At 37.8% G+C, this 23150-nt stretch overlaps 1 protein-coding gene across 5 annotated transcripts in view; it reads left to right on the top strand.

Moving 5' to 3' along the window:
* The first annotated feature begins 220 nt into the window (after positions 1-220).
* EXOC1 (exocyst complex component 1) overlaps positions 221-23150 on the top strand; it is a 61499-nt gene continuing 38569 nt past the window's right edge. For 2 of the 5 annotated variants that reach the window (XM_082652726.1, XM_082652723.1), the window contains exons 1-8: positions 221-336; positions 4448-4581; positions 8571-8701; positions 15671-15830; positions 18698-18718; positions 20227-20414; positions 22258-22485; positions 22694-22826. In XM_082652726.1, coding sequence (XP_082508852.1) covers positions 4458-4581; positions 8571-8701; positions 15671-15830; positions 18698-18718; positions 20227-20414; positions 22258-22485; positions 22694-22826 — 985 coding nt within the window. In that variant the 5' untranslated portion in view covers positions 221-336; positions 4448-4457. Of the gene's footprint in view, positions 337-396; positions 508-4447; positions 4582-8570; positions 8702-15670; positions 15831-18697; positions 18719-20226; positions 20415-22257; positions 22486-22693; positions 22827-23150 lie in introns of those variants that run through there. The other 3 variants (XM_082652727.1, XM_082652725.1, XM_082652724.1) reach the window with 2 other exon arrangements.

Below are 23150 nucleotides of genomic sequence, written 5' to 3'. Positions count from 1 at the left end.
AAGAGAAACTAACACGCAGTACCAAATGCCCCAGCTCCCGAGTCAGCCTCCGAGCGACGGAATCCCGCCCCAGCCTGTCTTAGACGCTCCCCTACGGCGAGACCTGACCCCACCCCTCGCCAAGGCCTCGGCCGCGACTCCTTCCGGCTCTACCCGACCGACTTCCGGCGCGGAGGCTGGTCACGTGCCCGGATATGGGAGGTGGGTCCAAGCGGCCGCTTCCGGTTGGCCGCTCGACCGAGGAGCGCAGCCTCGTAGCCGTGGCCGCTTCAGCCCCGTCCCATCTCTGTCGTGGAGGATCCGCCTCGGCACAGGCGGGCTCGGTCCGGCCTTGCGGTAAGCCTTCGGCCGCGGCTGCCGGGCAGTCCTGGCGGCGGCGCACCTACGAGCGGACGGGTGGACGCCAGGGTCTGAGGCGGCTCCTCAGTTCCGCTGCTGGCCCAGCACCGGGGGGTCGGGTGCCGCTCCCTCCGCCGTCAGGGCCCTCTTCTCTTCCTGCCTGTCTGGGTAAGACGCAGAGTCCGGTAGGAGCATCCCCCGCCCCGGGGGGCTGGGAGTGCAATCCTGACACCCCTTTCCAGTTTCGCCCATGAAAACCTGATTTCACTGTAAAAAACGGCCCTGATCCGTTTGCTCTCTGGCGTGAACCAGGAGGGGTCCAAATCCACATTTTCTTCTAAATCTTTTAAGTGCATTTCCCTGGCTCCAGGCACCTTGTTCTTTTCTGGAGGACAGTGCTCCACGCGCTAAGGTGTCTCGAGAGCATACAAGGCCCAGCCCACACTCGCTCACTGACATGGCACTCCTACAGACAAGTTACCTGCCACACCCTGTAACGATCCAGCTGAATTTAAGGAAACAAGAACCAGCGTGTAGAGTATTGTGGCTGACTGCCACTGGAACATGGTCATACATGGGTTCTTAAACGGGGGAAATAGTTTGGGAGGACCTCTAATGGTTCATTCACTGACTTACAAAAAATGTACTGTAAAGACTGGAGAGTTAATCACTTCACCCTGAGAATGTAGATGCCATTGGAGGCATGGCTCTTCCTGTCTTCATGGACATATCTGTCATATACACCACTGTAACCTAGAATTGTGCCTGGCACTTCGCAGGCATCGATATTTGCCGAATGAATGAGAGTCGCATAGTGCTTTTCATCATGACTAACTCCTTTATGAACTCCGCCCAGTCCAGTCTTGTTTTACCACTTACCATACAGTCAGTCCTTTGCTTTTGACCAGAGAGGGTCTGGGTAGTAGATGCTGAGCACTATTAGTCATTTATTTAACTAGTTTTTACTATTCAGTTCAAGTTACCGCAAGAGATATTTGTTGAGTACCCACTAATAAAGGACACAAAAATAAAAAAATAAAAAAAAATAAAGGACACAGAACTATGCTAAAACACCCCCCATCCCTCCTTTCTTTCAAGAGAGTTGTTGAGATCCAGGAGCTTGTGATTTTACGAACCAGTTGGACAGCAAGTGCTTGATTGTTTAGTAAATGCAATAAGTGCTGTAGCAGTTGAGAGGAGAGATCAGTTTGGATTAAGATCTTTATTGAATCAACTTCATATAAATTATGGAGTGTAATTAGGGTTTGGATACATGATACTCCCTGCATGGAAAAGCTCCTAAGCAAAGATTTAAAGACCAGAATGAACAGAGAGCTTGGAGTGGAAGGTTTGTATTTGGGGACATTAGGAAAATGTTGAGCAAGGTTATATCGTGATGAAAGCTATGTTTTAATATTATTTGTCGAGAGTTTTGGGGTTGTAGAAGCTTGCAAAGAGGTAACCAGATGCTGTGGTGTTTAATAGATGTGGTTGATGTGAACCTGGGTTAGTGTGTTGGCAGCAGGAGCAGAAAGGATAAATTATGTGTAGATGAAGGAAAATCAGCAGAATGCTTTAGTTGTCATGTTATTTGGTGCTGTCATTTTGGTTAATTTATTAAACGCCTGGTATGTCTTTGCCAAGTTCTTGGAATACAAAGATGAATAAGACGTGGTCTTGCCTGCAAGGAAATACTTTTAATGGGGGAGAGAATACTACTAGCTAGACAATATGGTTTGTAAGTGCTATGTTAGCAGAATAGAGGGGAATATTAGAGAAGTGGGAAAGGAATTTTTTTTTTCTTTGAGTGTGTGACTACTTCACAGAAGAGGTGACATTTCAGCAGGATCTTAAGGATGGATTGGAATTTCCCAGGGAGAAAGGAATTTCAGGAAAAAGAAATTGCACAAACAAGAGCCTAGAGACAGAAAAGCAAACTGGTCAGTATCCAGCGTGGCTTGGGCGTAGGATAGAGTTGAGCTTTTAACACAGTGTGTAGGCCCTAGAATGTATTAAAGGATAGTAACATGGACATTTTATAATAAGTGGAATGGAGGTTAGGATGGGTAAAAATGTAGAGAGATGAAGAAGAAAGCAGTTGAGGAAACTTGATCTTCATAGCTTCTATATTCTCTGCAGGGTAGATGGTGAAGCCATTTGCAGAGGGAGGTGGCTGACACTAGAATTGGGGGTTGAAGGAGAGAAATAAGGATTTGCAATACTGATGGGGAGTAGGAAGAGGAATCATCAAAGAAGGTATTAAGGAATTGCTGAGCAACTTTGAAAGTTTAGCTTTAATTGGATTTAAATATTTGTAATGAGTGCAGTGAACATGGATATGAGACCTTCTTAAATGGCATATGGTAGCCAAGAGAAGTAGAGAAAAAAGACAGTTTATGGAGATTGGTGAACAGAGTGAACTGGTCTACAAATGGAGCAAGATGTTGAAGGGGATAGTGTGGGCGTAGGGAAATGAACACTGCCTCTAGGCTAGGTTGGAAAAGAAATTAAGCTTGGAGAGGCCAGATGGACTAGGAGAACAGGAAGGAGGGGGCTGTCAGGAGACTAGAGGCAGAGATGAGGTGAGAGAGGGATAGAAGTGTGAGTTTTGTGAGAAAAGCAATTTATTGAGTTGGAGCAGAGATAGAAGTTTTACAGATTGAGTAAAATATAGGAGATACCTATAGTTTACAAAAGTGTCTGTGTGTTATAAAAATTCACTCTAAGTCATTTATTTAAAACTCATAATTTCTTCATTTTCCCATAGAAGCAGTGTTAGAACTAGGAGTTAATTTCCTAAGCAAGCTCACACGTATGAAATACTATACATCTGCATTGGAAATAATAATGTATATACACACAAATATATATATACAGTATATTCAAAAAATAAAGTTGCAGTGAGTTTTTTTGAAATATGTAACTTGTTATATTTGAAAAAAGATGATTAATATACCATAAAATTCACCTTTTTTCAGTATATAATTCAGCAGTTTCCAGTATATTCAAAGGGTTATAAAAACATCACTACTACCTAATTCAAGGACATTTTCATCACCCCAAAAAGAAGCCCCATACACATTAGCAGTCACTCCCCATTCCTCCTTGCCCTCAGCCCCTGGCAACCACAAATCAATCCATCTGTATGGATTTGTCTACTCTGGACATTTCACATAAATGGAATCATAAAATATGTAGTTCTTTGTAACTGGCTTCTTTCACTTAGCATCATGTTTTCAGGATTCACTGATGTTGTAGTATGTATCAGTACTTTGTTCCTTTTTTATGGCCAAATAATATTCTACTGTATGGATATATTTCATTTTGCTGTTCATCAGGACATTTGAGATGTTTCCACATTTTGACTATGGTGAACAATACTGCTATGGACATTTAGGTACACGATTTTGTGTGGACATATGTTTAGCAGTTCTCTTGAGTATATACCTAGGAGTGGAATTGCTGGGTCATATGGTAAACCATGTTTAACTTTTTGAGGAACTACCAAGCTGTTTTCTGAAGTGGCTGCAGCATTTTATAATCACTAGCAATATATAAGACTTCCTTTTTCTCCACACCTTTACCAACACTTGTCTTTTTAATTTTTAGCCATCCTAGTGGTGTAAAGTGGTAGGTATCTCAATGTGGTTTGATTTGCATTTCCCTAACGGCTAATGTTGCACATCTTTCCATGTGCTTATTGGCCATTTGTATCTCTTCCTTGGAGAAATGTCTGTTCAGATCCTTTGCTCAGTTGTTAACTGGGATACTTGTCTTTTTAGTGTTGAGTTGTAAGAGTTCTTTATATAGGAAATTTATATTTGAGGATTGGGCATGGGTTTTTAAATTTTTTCCTAAATTTTTAAAAAATATTATAATATTTGGTGAACACTTCCAAAGATTTTAGAGTTTGATATCACTGGTTCTCTAATTTCTTTTCCAAACATGCAGCTTTTTATTTTTATGATGTAGGTGTACTAGTGTATTAAATCATTCATCCTACACTTATTTGCCATAAATAAGATCATTTTTTTAATCCTAAATGAAACAATGTAAGATAGAATGATTTTGAGAATGAGTATAATATCTATACTCTGAATTTTTTCAGTTGAGTAAAGATGACAGCAATCAAGCACGCATTACAAAGAGACATTTTTACACCAAATGACGAACGCCTGCTGAGTATTGTCAATGTCTGCAAAGCAGGAAAAAAGAAAAAGAACTGTTTTTTGTGTGCCACAGGTGGGTATTTAGTAAGTCAGTGTTCTTGTTTGGCATTCTTTTATTCCCTAGGGGTCATTTCCTCATTGTTTAAAATATTCTTGGACTTCCCTGGTGGTCCAGTGGTTAATCTGCCTTCCAATGCAGGGGACATGCCTTCGATCTCTGGTCAGGGAACTAAGATCCCACGTGCCACAGGGCAGCTAAGCCTGCGCACCACAACTAGAGAAGGCTGTGTGCTGCAGTGAAAGATCCTGCATCCCACAAAGAACATCCTGTGAACTGCAACTAAGACCTGATGCAGCCAAATAAATAAATTAAAAAAATAAAAGAATGACCATGTATCACTTTAAAAAAAAAAATTCAATTTCAAAAATAAATAAATAAAATATTCTCATTGTTTCTGTGATTGGAAAATCGGGCCAACAAATTCGTTTTTTTTCAATTGTCTTTAATTAAATCTTGAGTAGATACAAAAGTATTTCTTTTTAAAAAAATATTTATTTATTTATTTTTGGCCGCGTTGGGTCTTTGTTGCTGCACGCGAGCTTTCTCTAGTTGCCGTGCGCTTCTCATTGCGGTGGCTTCTCTTGTTGTGGAGCACGGGCTCTAGGTGCTTGGGCTTCAGTAGTTGCGGCACGCGGGCTCAGTCGTTGTGGCTCAGGACTCTAGAGCACAGGCAGTAGTTGTGACGCACAGGCTTCATTGCTCCATGGCATGTGGGATCTTCCCAGACCAGGGATCAGACTCGTGTTCCCTGCACTGGCAGGCAGATTCTTAACCACTGCACCACCAGGGAAGTCCCACAAAAGTATTTCTGTAACATACATACAAGGTGTGAACACTTGTGTATACCACTGTCCAGAATAAGAAGAATTTTACCATTACCTTTGAAGTCTCCTGTGTGCCCTGCCCTGCTCCCATTCCCTTCCCTCCCTCATTAAGAGGTAACTAGTATCCTGAGTTTTGATTTACTCTTTCCTTGCTTTTCTTTATCATTTTACCATATGTGTTTGTAATCTCGAATATACATTGTTATATTTTCGTGTCTTTGAACTTTACATAAATTGAATCATAGCACAGGTATTCATTTGTGACTTTTTCCACTCAACAGTATGTTTGTGAGTGTTATCTCTTGTTTTTCTCCCATAGCTGTAATTCTTTCATTTCCACTGCTGTGTAGTATTCTACTCTGAGAGTACTGCTGTTTACTTACCCATCTTACCAGTGATGACCAGGAGGTTTGTTTCCAGATTTTGCTGTTCGGGCAGCACTTCTGTGAGCATGTTTGTCCTTGTCTGCCAGTGTACACAGGCAAGAATCTTCTAGGGTAGACACCTAAATGTGAGCTTGCTGGGTCATAGGCAGTGAATGGTCAACACTACCCTAATACCAGATTATTTTCAAAAGTAGTTGTACTGGTTTTCACTCCCACAAGCAGTGTGTGTTTCGGGTTCTCCACATCCTAGTCTAAACTTGGTTTTGACAGACTGTTGTTTCCAATGTGGTGGGTGTGAAATAGAATCTCGTGGTTTTAAATTGCATTTCCCTAAATAATAATGAGATTGAGCCTCTTTTCATGGATTTATTAGCCATTAATTTTCTTGCCTAAGAAATTTGCCTGTTTAAGCCTTTTACTCGTTTTTCTATTCTGTTGGTTGTCCTTTTACCGATTTCTTTAAGTTCTGTATGTAATTTGGATACTAATTTGCTGATTGTATGCATCCCAGTTTATGGCTTATCTTTTCACTTTTTGTGATGCTTTTTAATGAAATCAGATTAATCAGTCTGATCATTTATGGCTTCCCCTTTTTGTGTCTTATTTAAGATATCCTTCCATACCCTGGAGTAATAAAAGTATTCTCCTATACTACATTCTACAAGTTTTATAATTTTACCTTTCACATTTCAGTCTTTGATTTACCTGTGTCCATGTTTATAGTGATGAGTGTGAGTGTGTTTGTTTCTGGGTCCGTTCTTATATCTGGATTTTATGTTGTCTTGTGGGTATTTTGTTTTTTCATCTGAATTTTAGAATCAAGTTCCAAATTTTGTTGGGAGTTTGATTGGAATTGTTTTGAATCTGTAGTTCACTTTGGAGAGAACTTGCATTTTATGATATTAAGTCTTCTGTTCATGAATATGGTGTGGTTCTCCATTTATCTTGGTCTTCTTTAATGCCTTGTAATAAGGTTTATAGTTTTAAAGACTTTCAATAAGTTTTATGATTTTATTATTACTATTTTTTTAATGTTTATTTATTTATTTGGCTGCGCCGGGTCTTAGTTGCAGCACAAGGGATCTTTGTTGCCACATGTGGGATCTTTAGTTGCAGCATGTGGGCTCTTAGTTGCGGCATGCGGGATTTAGTTACCTGACCAAGGCTCAAACCTGGGCCCCCTGCATTGGGAGCACGGAGTCTTAACCACTGGACCACCAGGGAAGTCCCAAGTTTTATAATTTTAAAGGCTTTGCACGTGTGTTCATATTTTATATTTACCCCTAGATATTTATTTATTCCTAGATTTTTAATACTATTGTAAATAATAACTCCTGTTAGCATTAATACATTTTGAAGACTTTATTTTTTTTAGAGCAGCTTTAGGTTTATAAGAAAATTGAGAGGTAGGTACAGAGATTTCCCTTATGCCCCTTTCCCCACACATGCATAGCCTTTCGCTTTGTTAACACTACTCACCACAGTGGTACATTTGTTACCAAGAATGAACCTACGTTAACAAATCATAATCACCCAAAGTCCATAGTTTACTGTAGGTTTCACTCTTGGTGTTGGGTTTGGACAAATGGATAATGTCATATAGAGTATTTTAACTGCCCTAAAAATCCTCCGTGCTCTACCTGTTCATCTCTTCCCCAATCCCTGGCAACCACTGATCTTCTTACTGTCTCCACAGTTTTGCCTTTTCCAGAATGTCATATAGTAATTGGAATCAAATAGTATGTAACCTTCTCAGATTGGTTTCTTTCACTTAGTAATATGCATTTAACTTGCCTCCATGTGTTTTCATGGCTTATAGCTCATTTCTTTTTAGTGCTGCATAACATTCCATTGTCTAGATGTACCACAGTTTATTTATCCATTCACCTACTGAAGGACATCTTGGTTGCTTTCAAGTTAGCAGTTATAAATAAAGCAGCTATAAACATCCGTGTGCAGGTTTTTGTGTGGACGTATGTTTTCAGCTCCTTTGGGTAAATACCAAGGAATGCAGTTGCTGGATGATATGGTAAGAGTACGTTTAGTTTTGTTAGGAAACTGCCAAACTCTCCTCCAAAGTGACTGTACCTTTTTTTTTTTCCGGTATGCGGGCCTCTCACTGTTGTGGCCTCTCCCGTTGCAGAGCACAGGCTCTGGATGCGCAGGCTCAGCGGCCATGGTTCACAGGCCCAGCCGCTCCGCGGCACGTGGGATCTTCCTGGACCGGGGCACGAACCCGTGTCCCCTGCATCAGCAGGCGGACTCTCAACCACTGCGCCACCAGGGAAGCGCCCTGTACCATTTTTAATTCCCACTGTCAGTGAATGACAGTGCATGTTGCTTCACATCCTCACCAGCATTTGGTGTTGTCAGTGCTCTGGATTTTGGCCATTCTAATAGGTGTGTAGTGGTATCTCGTTGTCATTTGAATTTACGTTTCCCTGATGACATATGCTATGGAGCATCTTTTCATATGCTTATTTGTGGTCTATATATCTTCTTTGGTCGGGTGTCTGTCAAGGTCTTTGGCCCATGTTTTTAATCTGAATTTTTTTTCTTATTTTTGAGTTTTAAGAGTTTTACTTCTCAAGTAATCTGCCTCTGACCTTCTAGTCTGATTTAGATTCTTCCATTAGTATTCTGTGTATTCCTCAGTCATAGCATTTGTTATAAAATACTATTCCTGTTTTAGTATTGTGTACAGACACCTGACAGCTGTGTTTGCAATGAATTAATGAAGAATGAGGAAATGAATAATGTCTCTAATGAAAGTGTGTGCTTTATTCAACAGTGACAACTGAACGCCCCGTGCAGGTGAAGGTGGTCAAAGTCAAGAAATCTGATAAAGGAGATTTCTACAAAAGGCAGATTGCTTGGGCCCTTCGAGACCTTGCTGTGGTAGATGCCAAGGATGCTATTAAAGTATGTTTTTGTTAGTTCTTTGACATGAATTCAGAAAGTGTCTTTCATTTTATAACATAGTATGTTGTCTTCTAAGATGATCTAAACTTGTTTTGTGACCCAGTAGTTCACCACCTAACCAGCAATTAGTCTAAAGTGTATTATCCAACCTTCCATTCTCTCACTTCTCATTCGCAGGCTACTTAAAATAAGTATGTATGTAAGCTTGTTTCATTGTTTGTGCTTTTTATTTTTTAGCTACAATTATGTTTGTTCATAGGCTACATAACTAGAGCAAAATAACCTTGACTGTACATTTCTGTATTTAGATTAGGTATACTTAGTATAAAATCCATAAATTAGTATGGATTTTAAAGTGGTGTGTTGTGTGAGTAGTTTTTAAAAAAATCATTGTTTTGGTAAAACCTAGTTCAGAAATCACAGAAAATATAACCAAAGTGAATCTTCCTTAGGTAGTTCCTAAAAATAATGTAGAATCACCAGCTGAGGCAGCCAAGCTGGCCCTCTGAAGCTATGGTTTGAATATTGTGGCTCAAGTGATGGCAGTGATAGTGAGTTTCACCCCTTATTTTAAGGACTTTGAAGAATAAGATATAAGACATTTTTAAATAAGATATTAATAAGATACCTTACACCTTAAGTCACACTCAAACTCCAGGAAAGTTGAATAATATGATAATCGTGATAAAGGGCCACCTTTATTCCTGACAGTTCAAGGCTTTTCACAGCAATACCCTTTTTTAAAAAAAAAAAGAAATAGGGCTTCCCTGGTGGCGCAGTGGTTGAGAGTCCACCTGCCGATGCAGGGGACATGGGTTCGTGCCCCGGTCTGGGAAGATCCCACATGCCGCGGAGCGGCTGGGCCCGTGAGCCATGGCCGCTGAGCCTGTGCGTCCGGAGCCTGTGCTCCGCAATGGGAGAGGCCACAACAGTGAGAGGCCCGCATAACGCAAAAAAAAAAAAAAAAAAGAAATAAAGTAGACCCCCTCAGGTTAAAGTAGGTGCTTCTTCCTCTTCAGCCTCTCTAACCCTCCCCCTCATCTTCCTCTGCAGCCCAGAGGCACCTCCAGAGCTCTAGGGAATGCCTTGCACCACATCTACTGTACTGTGGATGGGGCTGATAGCAAGGCTTACAGTACTGTAACTACATGTGTCCATTGACTGAACTCTACAAGTCTCATACAGTGATTAAAAAGGCACAAAGAAGTGAAAACTACCTTTGTAGAGCAATCTGATAAAATAAAAGTCTGGTTTTTTGCTGACCTGGTACAAACCTCTGAGGAACTAAAAGCTGGACAGCATGACAGGCAGTTGAGTCAGGTGCAAGAAGATTTTTTTAATGAAGCAGAAACAGCTTTAGGAGAGTCCTGCATATCTGTAGAGTTGAGATTTCTTCCAAAATGTAGAGAATGCCTGTTCTTTAAATATTTTAGGCAAACTGGGCCTTTGCTTTATTCCTAAAAAGCACCCAGTTTTTAGAAAAATGGGGGATGTGGAAAACGGGGTCTGACAGGTGCTTTGAATGTGGGTGCATGTATATGTATTTGGAAAGAACATGAAAATGAGATTTTAAAAAACACTTCAATTACTTAATAATTTCCGTTATTATGGGAAGGATCAAGAGTAGAGATTTTCTGTTTAAGACAAAATACTTGAAAGGCTTTTTAGAAATTCACCTTTATTAAAAAGCCTTTTTCTCTTCAGTAGTTCCACACTTCATAACCCCATTGACTTGTGTAATTCACTAACATTGCTGAATGCTTACTTGAATGCTTTCGTCAGCTGCCACCTCATTGCTGACTTGCTTAATGGATTTTTTTTCATTTTATGCAGGCACCTTGGTGTGTGTACGCTACATATGGATATAAAACATAAAATTTTTATACATAGCCTAACATTAGCCATTTTGCATCACACATTAATAATTTTTTTTTAAATATTATTTATTTTTGGCTGTGTTGCATCTTCATTGCTGCGCGCGGGCTTTCTCTAGTTGCAGTGAGTGGGGGCTACTCTTAATTGCGGTGCACGGGCTTCTCGTTGTCGTGGCTTCTATTGTTGCGGAGCACGGGATCTAGGCACACAGGCTTCAGTAGTTGTGGCACACAGGCTCAGTAGTCGTGGCTCCTGGGCTTAGTTGCTCCGCGGCATGTGGCATCTTCCCAGACCAGGGCTCGAACCCGTGTCCCCTGCATTGGCAAGCGGATTCTTAACCACTGCACCACCAGGGAAGTCCCTGCATCACGCATTGATTTGTGTGAGTGTTGCTGCTGGTGCAGTCAGCCTCTTTTATGGCACTATGTGAAATATTCCCAGGGAAGAGATCATTTCCCGTCAAGCTTCATATGAGTTGCCAAGACTCTTAGATTTCTTTATAAATACTAAGGCAATTATTTTTTTTGAATTTTTGAATTTTATTTTATTTTTTATACAGCAGGTTCTTATTAGTCATCCATTTTATACACATCAGTGTATACATGTCAATCCCAATCTTCCAATTCATCACACCACCACCACCACCACCACGCCCCTCCACTGCTTTCCCCCCTCGGTGTCCATACGTTTGTTCTCTACATTTGTGTCTCAATTTCTGCCCTGCAAACTGGTTCATCTGTACTATTTTTCTAGGTTCCACATATATGCGTTAATATATGATATTTGTTTTTCTCTTTTTGACTTACTTCACTCTGTATGACAGTCTCTAGATCCATCCACATCTCTACAAATGACCCAGTTTTGTTCCTTTTTATGGCTGAGTAATATTCCATTGTATATACGTACCACATCTTCTCTATCCATTCGTCTGTCGATGGGCATTTAGGTTGCTTCCATGACCTGGCTATTGTAAATAGTGCTGCAATGAACATTGGGGTGCACATGTCTTTTTGAATTATGGTTTTCTCTCGGTATATGCCCAGTAGTGGGATTGTTGGGTATATGGTAATTCTATTTTTAGTTTTTTAAGGAACCTCCATACTGTTCTCCATAGTGGCTGTATCAGTTTACATTCCCACCAACAGTGCAAGAGGGTTCCCTTTTCTCCACACCCTCTCCAGCATTTGTTGTTTGTAGATTTTCTGATGATGCCCATTCTAACTGGTGTGAGGTGATACCTCATTGTAGTTTTGATTTGCATTTCTCTAATAATTAGTGATGTTGAGCAGCTTTTCATGTGCTTTTTGGCCATCTGTATGTCTTTAGAGAAACGTCTATTTAGGTCTTCTGCCCATTTTTGAATTGGGTTGTTTGTTCTTTTAATATTGAGCTACATGAGCTGTTTATATATTTTGGAGATTAATCCTTTGTCCATTGATTTGTTTGCAAATATTTTCTCCCATTTTGAGGGTTGTTTTTTGTCTTTTTTATGGTTTCCTTTGCTGTGCAAAAGCTTTGAAGTTTCATTAGGTCCCACTTGTTTATTTTTGTTTTTATTACCATTACTCTAGGAGGTGGATCAGAAAAGATCTTGCTGTGATTTATGTCAAAGAGTGTTCTTCCTATGTTTTCCTCTAAGAGTCTTACAGTGTCCAGTCTTACATTTAGGTCTCTAATCTATTTTGAGTTTATTTTTGTGTATGGTGTTAGGGAGTGTTCTAATTTCATTCTTTTACAAGTAGCTGTCCAGTTTTCCTGGCACCACTTACTGAAGAGACTGTCTTCTCCATTGTATATCCTTGCCTCGTTTGTCATAGATTAGTTGATCATAGTTGCGTGGGTTTATCTCTGGGCTTTCTATCCTGTTCCATTGATCAATATTTCTGTTTTTGTGCCAGTACCATATTGTCTTGATTACTGTAGCTTTGTAGTATAGTCTGAAGTCAGGGAGTCTGATTCCTCCAGTTTGTGTTTTTCCCTCAAGACTGCTTTGCCTATTTGGTGTCTTTTGTGTCTCTATACAAACGTTAAGATTTTTTGTTCTAGTTCTGTAAAAAATGCCATTGGTAATTTGATAGGGATTGCATTGAATCTGTAGTTTTCTTTCGGTAGTATAGTCATTTTCACAATATTGATCCTTCCAATCCAAGAACATGGTATCTCTCCATCTGTTGGTATCATCTTTAATTTCTTTCATCAGTGTCTTACAGTTTTCTGCATAGAGGTCTTTTGTCTCCCTCGGTAGGTTTTTTCCTAGGTATTTTATTCTTTTTGTTGCAATGGTGAATGGGATTGTTTCCTTACATTCTCTTTCTGATCTTTCATTGTTAGTGTATAGGAATGCAAGAGATTTCTGTGCATTGATTTTGTATCCTGCAACTTTACCAAATTCATTGATTAGCTCTAGTAGTTTTCTGGGGGCATGTTTAGGATTCTCTATGTATAGTATCATGTCATCTGCAAACAGTGACAGTTTTACTTCTTCTTTTCCAATTTGTATTCCTCTTATTTCTTTTTGTTCTCTGATTGCTGTGGCTAGGACTTCCAAAACTATGTTGAATAGTGGTGAGAGTGGACATCCTTGTCCACAATTACCTTTTTTTAAAAAAAATTTATTAAGTATAGTTGATTTACAATGTTGTGTTAATTTCTGCTGTACAAAAAAGTGATTCAGTTATACATATATATATATATACATTCTTTTTCATATTCTTTTCTATTATGGTTTATCTCAGAATATTGAATATAGTTCCCTGTGCTATACGGTAGGACCTTGTTTATCTCTTCTATGTATAATAGTTTGGATCTGCTAATCCCAAACTCCCAGTACATCCCTTCCTCACCTCTCCTCCCCCTTGGCCATCACAAGTCTGGTCTCTATGTAAGTGAGTCTGTTTCTGTTTCACAGATAAGTTCATTTGTGTCACATTTTAGATTCCACATATAAGTGATATCATATGTATTTGTCCTCCGTCTGACTAACTTCAGTTAGTATGATACTCTCTAGTAGCATCCATGTTGCTGCAAATGGCATTATTTCATTCTTTTTTATGGCTAAGTAGTATTTCATTGTATATATGTACCACATAATCTTTATCCATTCATTTGTCGATGGACATATAGGTTGTTTTTCTGTCGTGGCTGTGGTAAATAGTGCTGCAGTGAACATTGGGGTGCATTTATCTTTTCAAATTATAGTTTTGTCCAGGTATATGCCCAGGAATGGGATTGCTGGATCATATGGCAACTCTATTTTTAATTCTTTGAGGAACCTCCATACTGTTTTCCATAGTGGCTGCACCAACTTATAATGCAATTACCTTTTCGTTGTAAGTGAAAGTTTTTAATCTTTTGTCACTTTAATTCTGCTTATTGAGCTATAAATTCATTAGTACATCCATGCTACTGTAATATGATTGTACCATAGGTAAGTCTTGATCCCTAAATTATCCCAGATCTTCACAGTGAAAGTCATATCACTTTCCTTGCCTACTTATGGTCTTTATTACATTTTATTCCCCCTAAATAACACTTTAAATTAATTGAATACATGTTTAGCCTTCTATAGAACATTAAAAACATTTGAGCCTATTTTTAATTCCTTGGATGTGAAGGAAAGTATACATCCATATGTTTTCATATTTTATACAGTAGTCAAGTAGTTCTAAATTCAAGGGAGAATATCAAGGCATGAAAATATTTCTGTAATGTGGCTTAAGAGACATGTAGAAAGCATAGTGCAGTTCTCTCACACCAGTTGAACTTCTTTTTCATTTGAAATGACCTTAAAAGGCTTGTATTTTTTACTTTTGAGACACCTTTAATTGTTCTGTATTTTCAGAATTGTAAACAGGAGCAGTCCCTGCTTTTCACCTCATTTGTTCTTGGAAATCACACTAGGGTATAGATTGTATTTTTTCTCACATGTTATAATGAGAAGATTCACAGCTGTGAATAATAGCACATTATCAAAGAAAAAGTATAACTGTAAAACCCCATAGGCAATTTAAAAAGAAAAATTAGATCCACATCAAAACCAGAAACCATTGCCATCTTATAAACTAGGAAGCTGAGACACAGGCCATCAGACATCCTATACTTTCGCTCATAGACCTAAGGGGCATAGAAAGGAAATTACCAGAATACTATGTTGTTTTTAATCCAGCTTCTTTCGAGAGGTACACAAAATTTGTGCTATAAATTGAATTCTCCGAACCATTCTCTGCAAGTCACTTAGTCGATTGTGTGTGTGTGTGTGTGCGCGTGTGCGTGTGTGTGCACGTGCGCGCGCAGTTCTTTGCCATTTTATTATGTGTGGGTCCATGTAACCACTGCTACAATCAAGATACAGAAGTATTACAACACCTTAAAAAGCTCCCTCAGCTACCTCTTTATAGCACACACCATTCCTCCCCTCAACAATCCCTGACTCCTGACAACCACTAATCTATTCTCCATCTCATCTATTTTGAGTAGAATTTCATTTTGATTTATTTATAGTTATTGGAGACTATCTCTTTGTGTAGATATTTAGGTATGACATTATATAGACATAACTTAGTTTTGCTTGTGCTGACATTACCAGTTTCAGTGAGGGAAAAAACCTTTTAGTCGATTTTTTTTTTTTTTTTTTTGCTGCATTGGGTCTTCGTTGCTATGCGCGCGCTTTCTCTAGTTGCAGCGAGTGGGGGCTACTCTTCATTGCAGTGCATGGGCTTCTCATTGCAGTGGCTTCTCTTGTTGTGGAGCACGGGCTCTAGGCATGAGGCCTTCAGTAGTTGTGGCACATGGGCTCAGTAGTTGTGGCTCGCGGGCTCTAGAGCGCAGGCTTAGTAGCTGTGGTGCATGGACTTAGTTGTTCTGCGGCATGTGGGATCTTCCCGGACCAGGGCTTGAACCTGTGTCCCCTGCACTGGCAGGCGGTTTCTTGACCACTGTGCCACCAGGGAAGTCCCCCTTTTAGTAGATTTGTAATGGTGATTTTTTTTTCCAACAACAGCTTCAACTTCTTTTTGTTTTATTGAAATATATATTTTACAATAATGAAAAGAGGATATGATCAAAAACAATATCTTTTGCATATTTTTATTTCAGGAAAATCCTGAATTTGATTTACATTTTGAAAAAATATATAAATGGGTTGCCAGCAGCACTGCTGAAAAGAATGCATTTATTTCATGCATTTGGAAACTGAACCAGCGATATCTCCGGAAGAAAATTGATTTTGTCAATGTTAGCTCACAGCTTTTGGAAGGTAAAGTTAAATAAAAATGTATATGTAAAATCAGGTATATCTGTAAGTGAATATATAATTTGGCATTACTCAAAGTATTTAAAACTCTGAATTATCTTTTTTGTAAAGGAATTTTAAGATAATTTTTCTTATTGCAGAAGTGATGCTTGTTCATTATAGAAAACTGATTCATTAAATTAAATGAAAATCACTTATAAACTTAATCCTCGGAGATAACTATGCATTTCTATGCATACTGAAATGCTTTTTTTTAAATAAAGAAATTTATGTTGCTACCTAACATGCCTTTTCATATAATGTTTCGTGAACATTTTCCATGTTATTAAACACTTACCCCGACATTATTTTTAATGGCACCATAGTATTCCATTGTATTGGATATACTATAATTTTTTAACTAATCACTTTAAAAAATTTTTCCAATCTTTGCTTATCTTAAACAGCTCTGAGATGAATATCCTTGTAGCTGTATTTTTGTGTAGAGTGTAGGTGTAGTGTTTAAGAAACAACTCTGGAGTCAGACTGCCTGGGTTCAAATACTGGCTTTGTCACTTACTATAGCTGTGTGACCTTGGGTTACTCTATGTTTCAGTTTCTCGTATGTCAGAAACAGATAATAATAGTATCGACTCCATAGGATTGTTTTAAGGATTAAATTAATATATGAACATGATGAGAACAATGCCAGATATATAGTAAGAACTCAATTATATATTAACAATTATTATTCTATTATCAGGATAAAGTCTTAAGACGTGAGCTTAATTAGGGTATTTTAGATCAGTATGTCTTCAGGAATATTACTAGGGATTATTTTGTGTTATAAGACAAAAACTCTACTGTTAATTGTTGAAAACATACAATGAGGCTTTTTTCTTTTAAAATATCTTTTATGAAGACATACACATTGTGAGAAGATGGGTTCTGTGTGCCTTGGGGATGCAATTTGTGTTGTATTCTTTATCTCAAAGAAAGCAATTGAAGTAACAGCAGGTGGACAGAGTTCTTGCCCCTTTATTGAGGAAAAAAAAAGTAGATTTGTTCTAAATTATATATTAGAAAGAAAACTTAGATTTGTCCTAAGTTGTATATTAGCATTTCAAAATAGAAGCTTCTGTTCTGTCAAGTGAAACATCTGAAATTGCCAATATTCAACCAGTTTGACCTATAAAAATGGCAGTTTCAGATGCTTCAGACTATTCCTTGACTTAGTCACTTGCCTCTGTCCCTTCTCCATTTTGTTTTACTTAATTCCTTTGCTGTTTGGTCATCTATCTTTCTCTCCCTAAATGTAGTATTCTTGTCCATCACTTATTAATTAGTAAGGCCATTACTGGTTTCAGGCTTGATGCTTGGAACTGGCAGAGGCAAGTCACATCTCTCAGGCCACATGCTTCTCCCTACAGTGGGGCTGGCCTTGTGTCGGAGCCCTCAGGGTTGCCATCTCGCCAACATTAGCCTCCAGTGTCTTGGTTGAGTGTGTTGAGGGAATAACCTTTAAGAAATTTATGGTAATTTTCCATGCTTTGAATAGTGGCTTAATTTGTTCTGAGTAGCTTTCTTTTTTTTTTTTTTTTAACCATTTCAGGGTTGAACATTCTGATCAGTGAATGATTCATAAGCTTTCTGTTCTGTTTTTGAATATGATGTGTTTCCAGATGTTACTTATTGCCTGAGATGTATTTTAAACCAATATATTTCATTCAGTCAACAATATGGGCAAGTACATACCTACCTGTATTTACCTCATTAAGGAATATTACCAAAATCAATGAGAAGAGTATTGCTGTTTTTTGAGAATGAGGTGACTAGCTTTAAAAAAAGACAAGACATTTAATTTTTCAGGGCCTTAAATGAAGGTGTAGACATTTTTATTTTTATAAATATTACCTAATTGAGATCAATTTTAAGAATAGTGAGATCCTTAAGGAGCTCATTTTGAAAATCACTTTCTATAAATTAGTAACTGTTGCTTTGGTTTAATGGAGTTCATATAGTAGCTTTATTAATGTCCATAAACTTGTTTAATGTTTTACTGGACTTTAAAATCATGACCACTAACTCCCATTTTTTAAAAAAAAGTCTCTAAGCTTTGGGTTATGTTAGAAAACAAATGAGAAATTATCAACATCTCCTTTTAAGAGCTAAGTAATCATTCAAGTAAGTAGGAATGTTAGCAGTAGCAGCTTTAGTAGTTTTTATTGGTGACAATTGAATGTTCGTGCTAATAATTGGGGCTTCTTAGTAGAATAAGGTTCTTAAAACAGGACCTTGTTAGCAGTTGAAGTAGAGTGAAGTTTTTGTTTGGGCTTTTCTTTTTCATTCTTGCAGCCAGATTTTTTTTTTTAGATCTTTGACTTGAATCCTTAAAAGCCAGCTTGAACTGACAATTGTGTGTGTTTTTTTAAATTGCTTCCATCTTGTCCTTTCTAACAATGTTTTATGACTAATCCATTGTGAGGGAGTGTCTGGGTAAAGGTTTGGGCCTTGAGTGAAAATAACTAGACTAAACGCATGAGTCACAACTGACCTATAAGCAATCCCCAGGAAGTGATCTGTTTCCCAGTTTTCTCCTCCAAGGACTCGGCAGTACTGTTTCATAAACGACTAAGAGAAAATAGAAAGATAAATGTATTTTTAGTCACTGTCAGAAAATGAATTAAAAAAATGAACACTGGAAATTTAGCTTCTTGTGGATATTTCCAGTTTGTAGTTGTATTTGACATTGTCTTTTAAGCTTTAATATAGCATGAAGTTCGAATGAAATATGGGTAGTATTTTTAAAATTTAAACCTGTGTACGTTTCTAGCCAGCTAATATTCTTTGCTTACTTTCCTCTGCTTTTTTCATACCTTTTTACTCTCCAGAACTGCCTAAAGTTACAGAAGGTGCGTAACACCTTTTCTTCTTATTCTATTCCATAGATTTTTATTACTTGACGTTGTTATGTACTGTTGGTTGCATACTTTATGAAATTGTGTGCAGGGAAAAGTATATTACTACAAAATCCATATGGTAATAAAAATCGATGATAGTATTCATTATTGACTTCCAAAGGGCTGTTTTATGGAAGAGAAAATACTTCTGAAGCAGTTATGATCATTTAAAATATTTGTTTATTTTTAAATATTTACTTGTGCAAGGAGCTGTACAGAATGGTTTAGGCATTCCCTGCCCCCTAGTGGCTAAGAAGCTGTCACACATGACAGTTTAACATTTCCACAGTGACTGTTTCAAAGGATTAGGAGCTCGGTGATGCTACTGTAAGGAACTTATATTTATATACTGTAATCTGTAATTGCCTGTACCAAAAGTTTTACCCCCTCCTTTTTTTTCTGGGACATTATCTAAATCGGCCTAATTGCCATTCTTAAGAGTAAACCGTTTGTTACTTTGAATTAGGTGTTTTTTGTTCTAGGACAAATGAACATATGTCACACTGAATGCAAATATTCATTTTCATACAAAATAATGAATATTTCAAACATCCAGTGTTTGTGATTTTAACATGTCACATGAGTTGATGAAAATCAATGACTTTGTTTCGAGGTTTATTTAGGGGTAAAAATTATTTTTTTCATTTTACCTCTCTTAACCTCAAGATTTATATAAATCCCACTTGCTCAGTGTATTCTCTCAAAAAACTGAACTGAGACATTTACCCAGAAAGCATCTCAGATTTGACCTCATGGTCTTTTGTTTTGAAGCAGGAAAACAGTTTAAATTTTTGTAATTTCACTCAGCCGTGTAGTTGTTGCTCTTCTTACTACAGTATACAGTTACTGAGAAAGTTTCTATTAGCTGATCTTTAGAAATTTTATTAACACATGTGAAAAATTTTTAAAGAAAGAAATGGAAAATTAAGTTAATATTTTCAGTGCCCAAAATGTGAATTGTAGATGCATTTTTAAAATTTCAATTGAAAGTTATTTGGAGAAAAAAAACATAACAAAGACAAAAAGAACAAAGATAACAGAAGAAAATGTTACCTGGGAAAAAAAGGGAAGCGAATTATTTTTCATGTGTCCTGAACTCATAATCATTGTTTTGTTAGAGCGACAGTCACTTCAGGTAGGGGGAAAGGTTAGTCTTGCACACATGCTTTGTTTCTGGTTTTGTATTTGTTTTACAGTTTATGTTTTGGGAAACTGTGACTAAAGCCTATTTTAACACAAGTCAGTGAATTAGACTGCATGCTTTTGTTATAATAATTATGTTAACACATGCAGTTCTTCATAATAATAAGGGTTTTTTTCATATATTTTGAATCATTTTTTCCTATTTTTCAGCCACTAAATGTGACCTGTGCTTATAACTGACCTTACCTATAAGTACAGTGCTATTGTCCATCCTACTTTTTTTTACTACTTTATTTTTAATTTTTACCCTCTTTAAGAATCTGTTCCAAGTGGAGAAAATCAGAGTGTGACAGGAGGCGATGAAGAAGCAGTGGATGAATACCAAGAGTTAAATGCAAGAGAAGAGCAGGATATTGAGATAATGATGGAAGGCTGTGAGTATGCAATTTCAAATGCCGAGGCCTTTGCAGAAAGGTTGTCCAGAGAGCTGCAGGTGCTAGACGGGGTAAGCCTTTCTTGTAATCTATGATTAGTGATGTGTGTGTAGTGAATTGAGGAGACTGGTGATGTTCATATTTTACTGCCTGAGCACTTAAGCCTGGGTAGTGTGATTATTGCTGTCCTTCTCTATAAGTGCATTACCAGCTGCCATCAGTCTTTCACTGTTCTTGTTCAAAAGACAACCATTCCTAATAGGCCAATGGAGGCAGTTGGCTGAGGTTCTGGATTTGGGGAGCTTCTTGATTTGAAGTGATGGAAGTAAAAAGTAGCCAGCCTGAAACCGACTTGAGGGTTGATTCCCCCAGCCTCTGAAACACCTCAGAATAGTTCAATGCAAAAGAATAGCGTTTTTGTGGTTTGAAGGAAAAAAAAAATGGTACAGGTTAGAAAGAGAAATTGGGCTGAAAGAAGTGAATCATGTACCCAAAGAGAGCAAGATAGTGTGGTGAAAACAGAGAGCCAGGGGAAAAGGATGTTTGACTCCCCTGCTGAAATGTTTTGGAATAGACTCTATTCATTTGTATGCAAATTTCTAAGTTTGTATCTAAATGCACATCTTTATTTATCTACTTTTTTTTAGAAAGTAAAAAGCTGCAGGTAGCACCTCTGTTGTGAGAAAAGCCTAAAATGGGAACATTTGGGTTTTTTTTATTTTGTTTAGACAAGGTATGCATTTAAGAAAAATCCTCAGAGAATAAAAAATATTTAAAGACTTAAAGAATGTTAAGGTACATGAAAGGTACAGAAGTTATGTGATTGAACTCAGGCCCAGAGATTACACAAACAGTCCAAGCTTACAAATCTATAAAACCCTCTGGAAGTAAAGCCTAGAAGAGACTTCAAGATGTTAAAGTAGAAATTGTCCTGGGTCAGTTCAAACCCATCTCTGCTGCTTGATGTCAGTGGGTCTGAGCCCTGCTGCCTTTACAGTTGGGCTGCACCTACAATTGAGTTATTATGAATAGTGTATAAAATAACACATGTGAAATTATAGCATCAACTGTAGAATGATACTCTTAATTCCTTGTCCAGATTTTTTCCTCGTATTGTGTTATCTGCCTTCTTAATGTGGCTTAGTGATTTGTATTATCTTTTCTAGTTAATATTGCATCTGTGTTGCAAGTCATCATATTACTTTGCAGTTTAATTTTGGATTTGAAAGCTTCCATATTTCAGGCAATTCAGAATCAATAGTCAGAATCATTTAGAAAACATTAATAAAGGGATGGTGGTTTGTTACTGCTTTGCCTCGAAAAAAAAGTAGTCGCAAGTGAAAGAGAAAAGAAAGAATACCATAGAAGGAGCTATCTTATGGCAACAGGCTCTTCCACATCCTGTTTGTAGAAATCATACAACAGTTATAAATTAGTTCCATGAATTCTTCAAAGGCTGGCATACTACTGCTACCCTCTTGACTAAGGTATTAACATAGATGATTCTGCTTTTGTTTAGGGTTTTATGTAAATATTACAGAGTATAGAAAATTTTTATAGCTAATAGAGTTGGAAGAAGTATCAGAGATGACATAGTGTAATGCCACTTAATTTATAGAAATGAGAATATACCATTACTGATGATACATCGTGGGGCAGAGCCCTACTTGTTCAGTCTGCAGAAATATGCAATACTGAGGTATGGTCCCTAACCTTGATATAAGAGAAAGTGTACTTTCCTGAAATACTGTGTAAAAAAGTGGAATGTAAACACAGAATGATAAATTAGATGTTTAAATGTGTATGTCAACCTTTGTTACTCTGCTGTCAAAGAGATTTATCAATATTTCATTTTTATACCTCTTTTACACATTTGAAGAATACAAAGTATTACTTATCTTTTTAACTTTGTAGGCCAACATCCAGTCAATCATGGCCTCCGAAAAGCAAGTAAACATCCTAATGAACTTGCTGGACGAGGCTCTAAAGGAGGTGGATCAGATTGAATTGAAACTGAGCAGTTATGAGGAAATGCTCCAAAGTGTAAAAGAACAAATGGATCAGATCTCTGAGAGCAACCACCTGATTCATCTTAGTAACACTAATAATGTAAAACTCCTATCAGAGATAGAGTTCCTTGTGGTAAGCATGATTATAAGTTACCAACAACAATAAAAAAAATCTAATGATAATACGTAAAGCCCATTTGTAAACATTTTCTAATTTCCTTAGGAGAGCAAGATTTAAAAATACTGAAATTCCAAAGAGCTAGTAACAGGATTGAGTAGCATCTTACCTGTAAATTTCCTGAAGAGTACATGTACAAACGGTATATTTATATATATTCCAGAACCACATGGACTTGGCCAAAGGTCATATAAAGGCCCTTCAGGAAGGAGATCTTGCTTCCTCCAGGGGCATCGAGGCCTGTACCAACGCCGCAGATGCCCTTCTGCAGTGCATGAATGTGGCTCTTCGACCAGGTATGACAACAAAATCTGCCCAAGAACCTGAGACTAAGCCTGTGACTTAGTGTAAAGCTTTTGACAAGAAGTGCATGGGGCAAGTGGTTTAGGGTTACATTCTTAGCTATTAAAACAAGTTTCACTTATTATCAAACATAATTCATATTAGCACTGAGAAATTTTTCATTTCAGTTCCTTCTGATTGACCATCAATGACTGGTTAACACCAGGATTTTTCTTCAGTACTGTCTATAGAACCTGGCACAAAGTAGATGACATAAGGTTTTGCTATGCCAGCAGTTCCAAAACTTGAGTTTGCATTAGAATCACCTAGAGCAGGGG

This window comes from Grampus griseus (genome assembly GCF_964374135.1).
Source record: "Grampus griseus genome assembly, chromosome: 4".
Lineage (NCBI taxonomy): Eukaryota > Metazoa > Chordata > Mammalia > Artiodactyla > Delphinidae > Grampus > Grampus griseus.
This window is presented reverse-complemented; position numbering and strand designations above follow the sequence as displayed.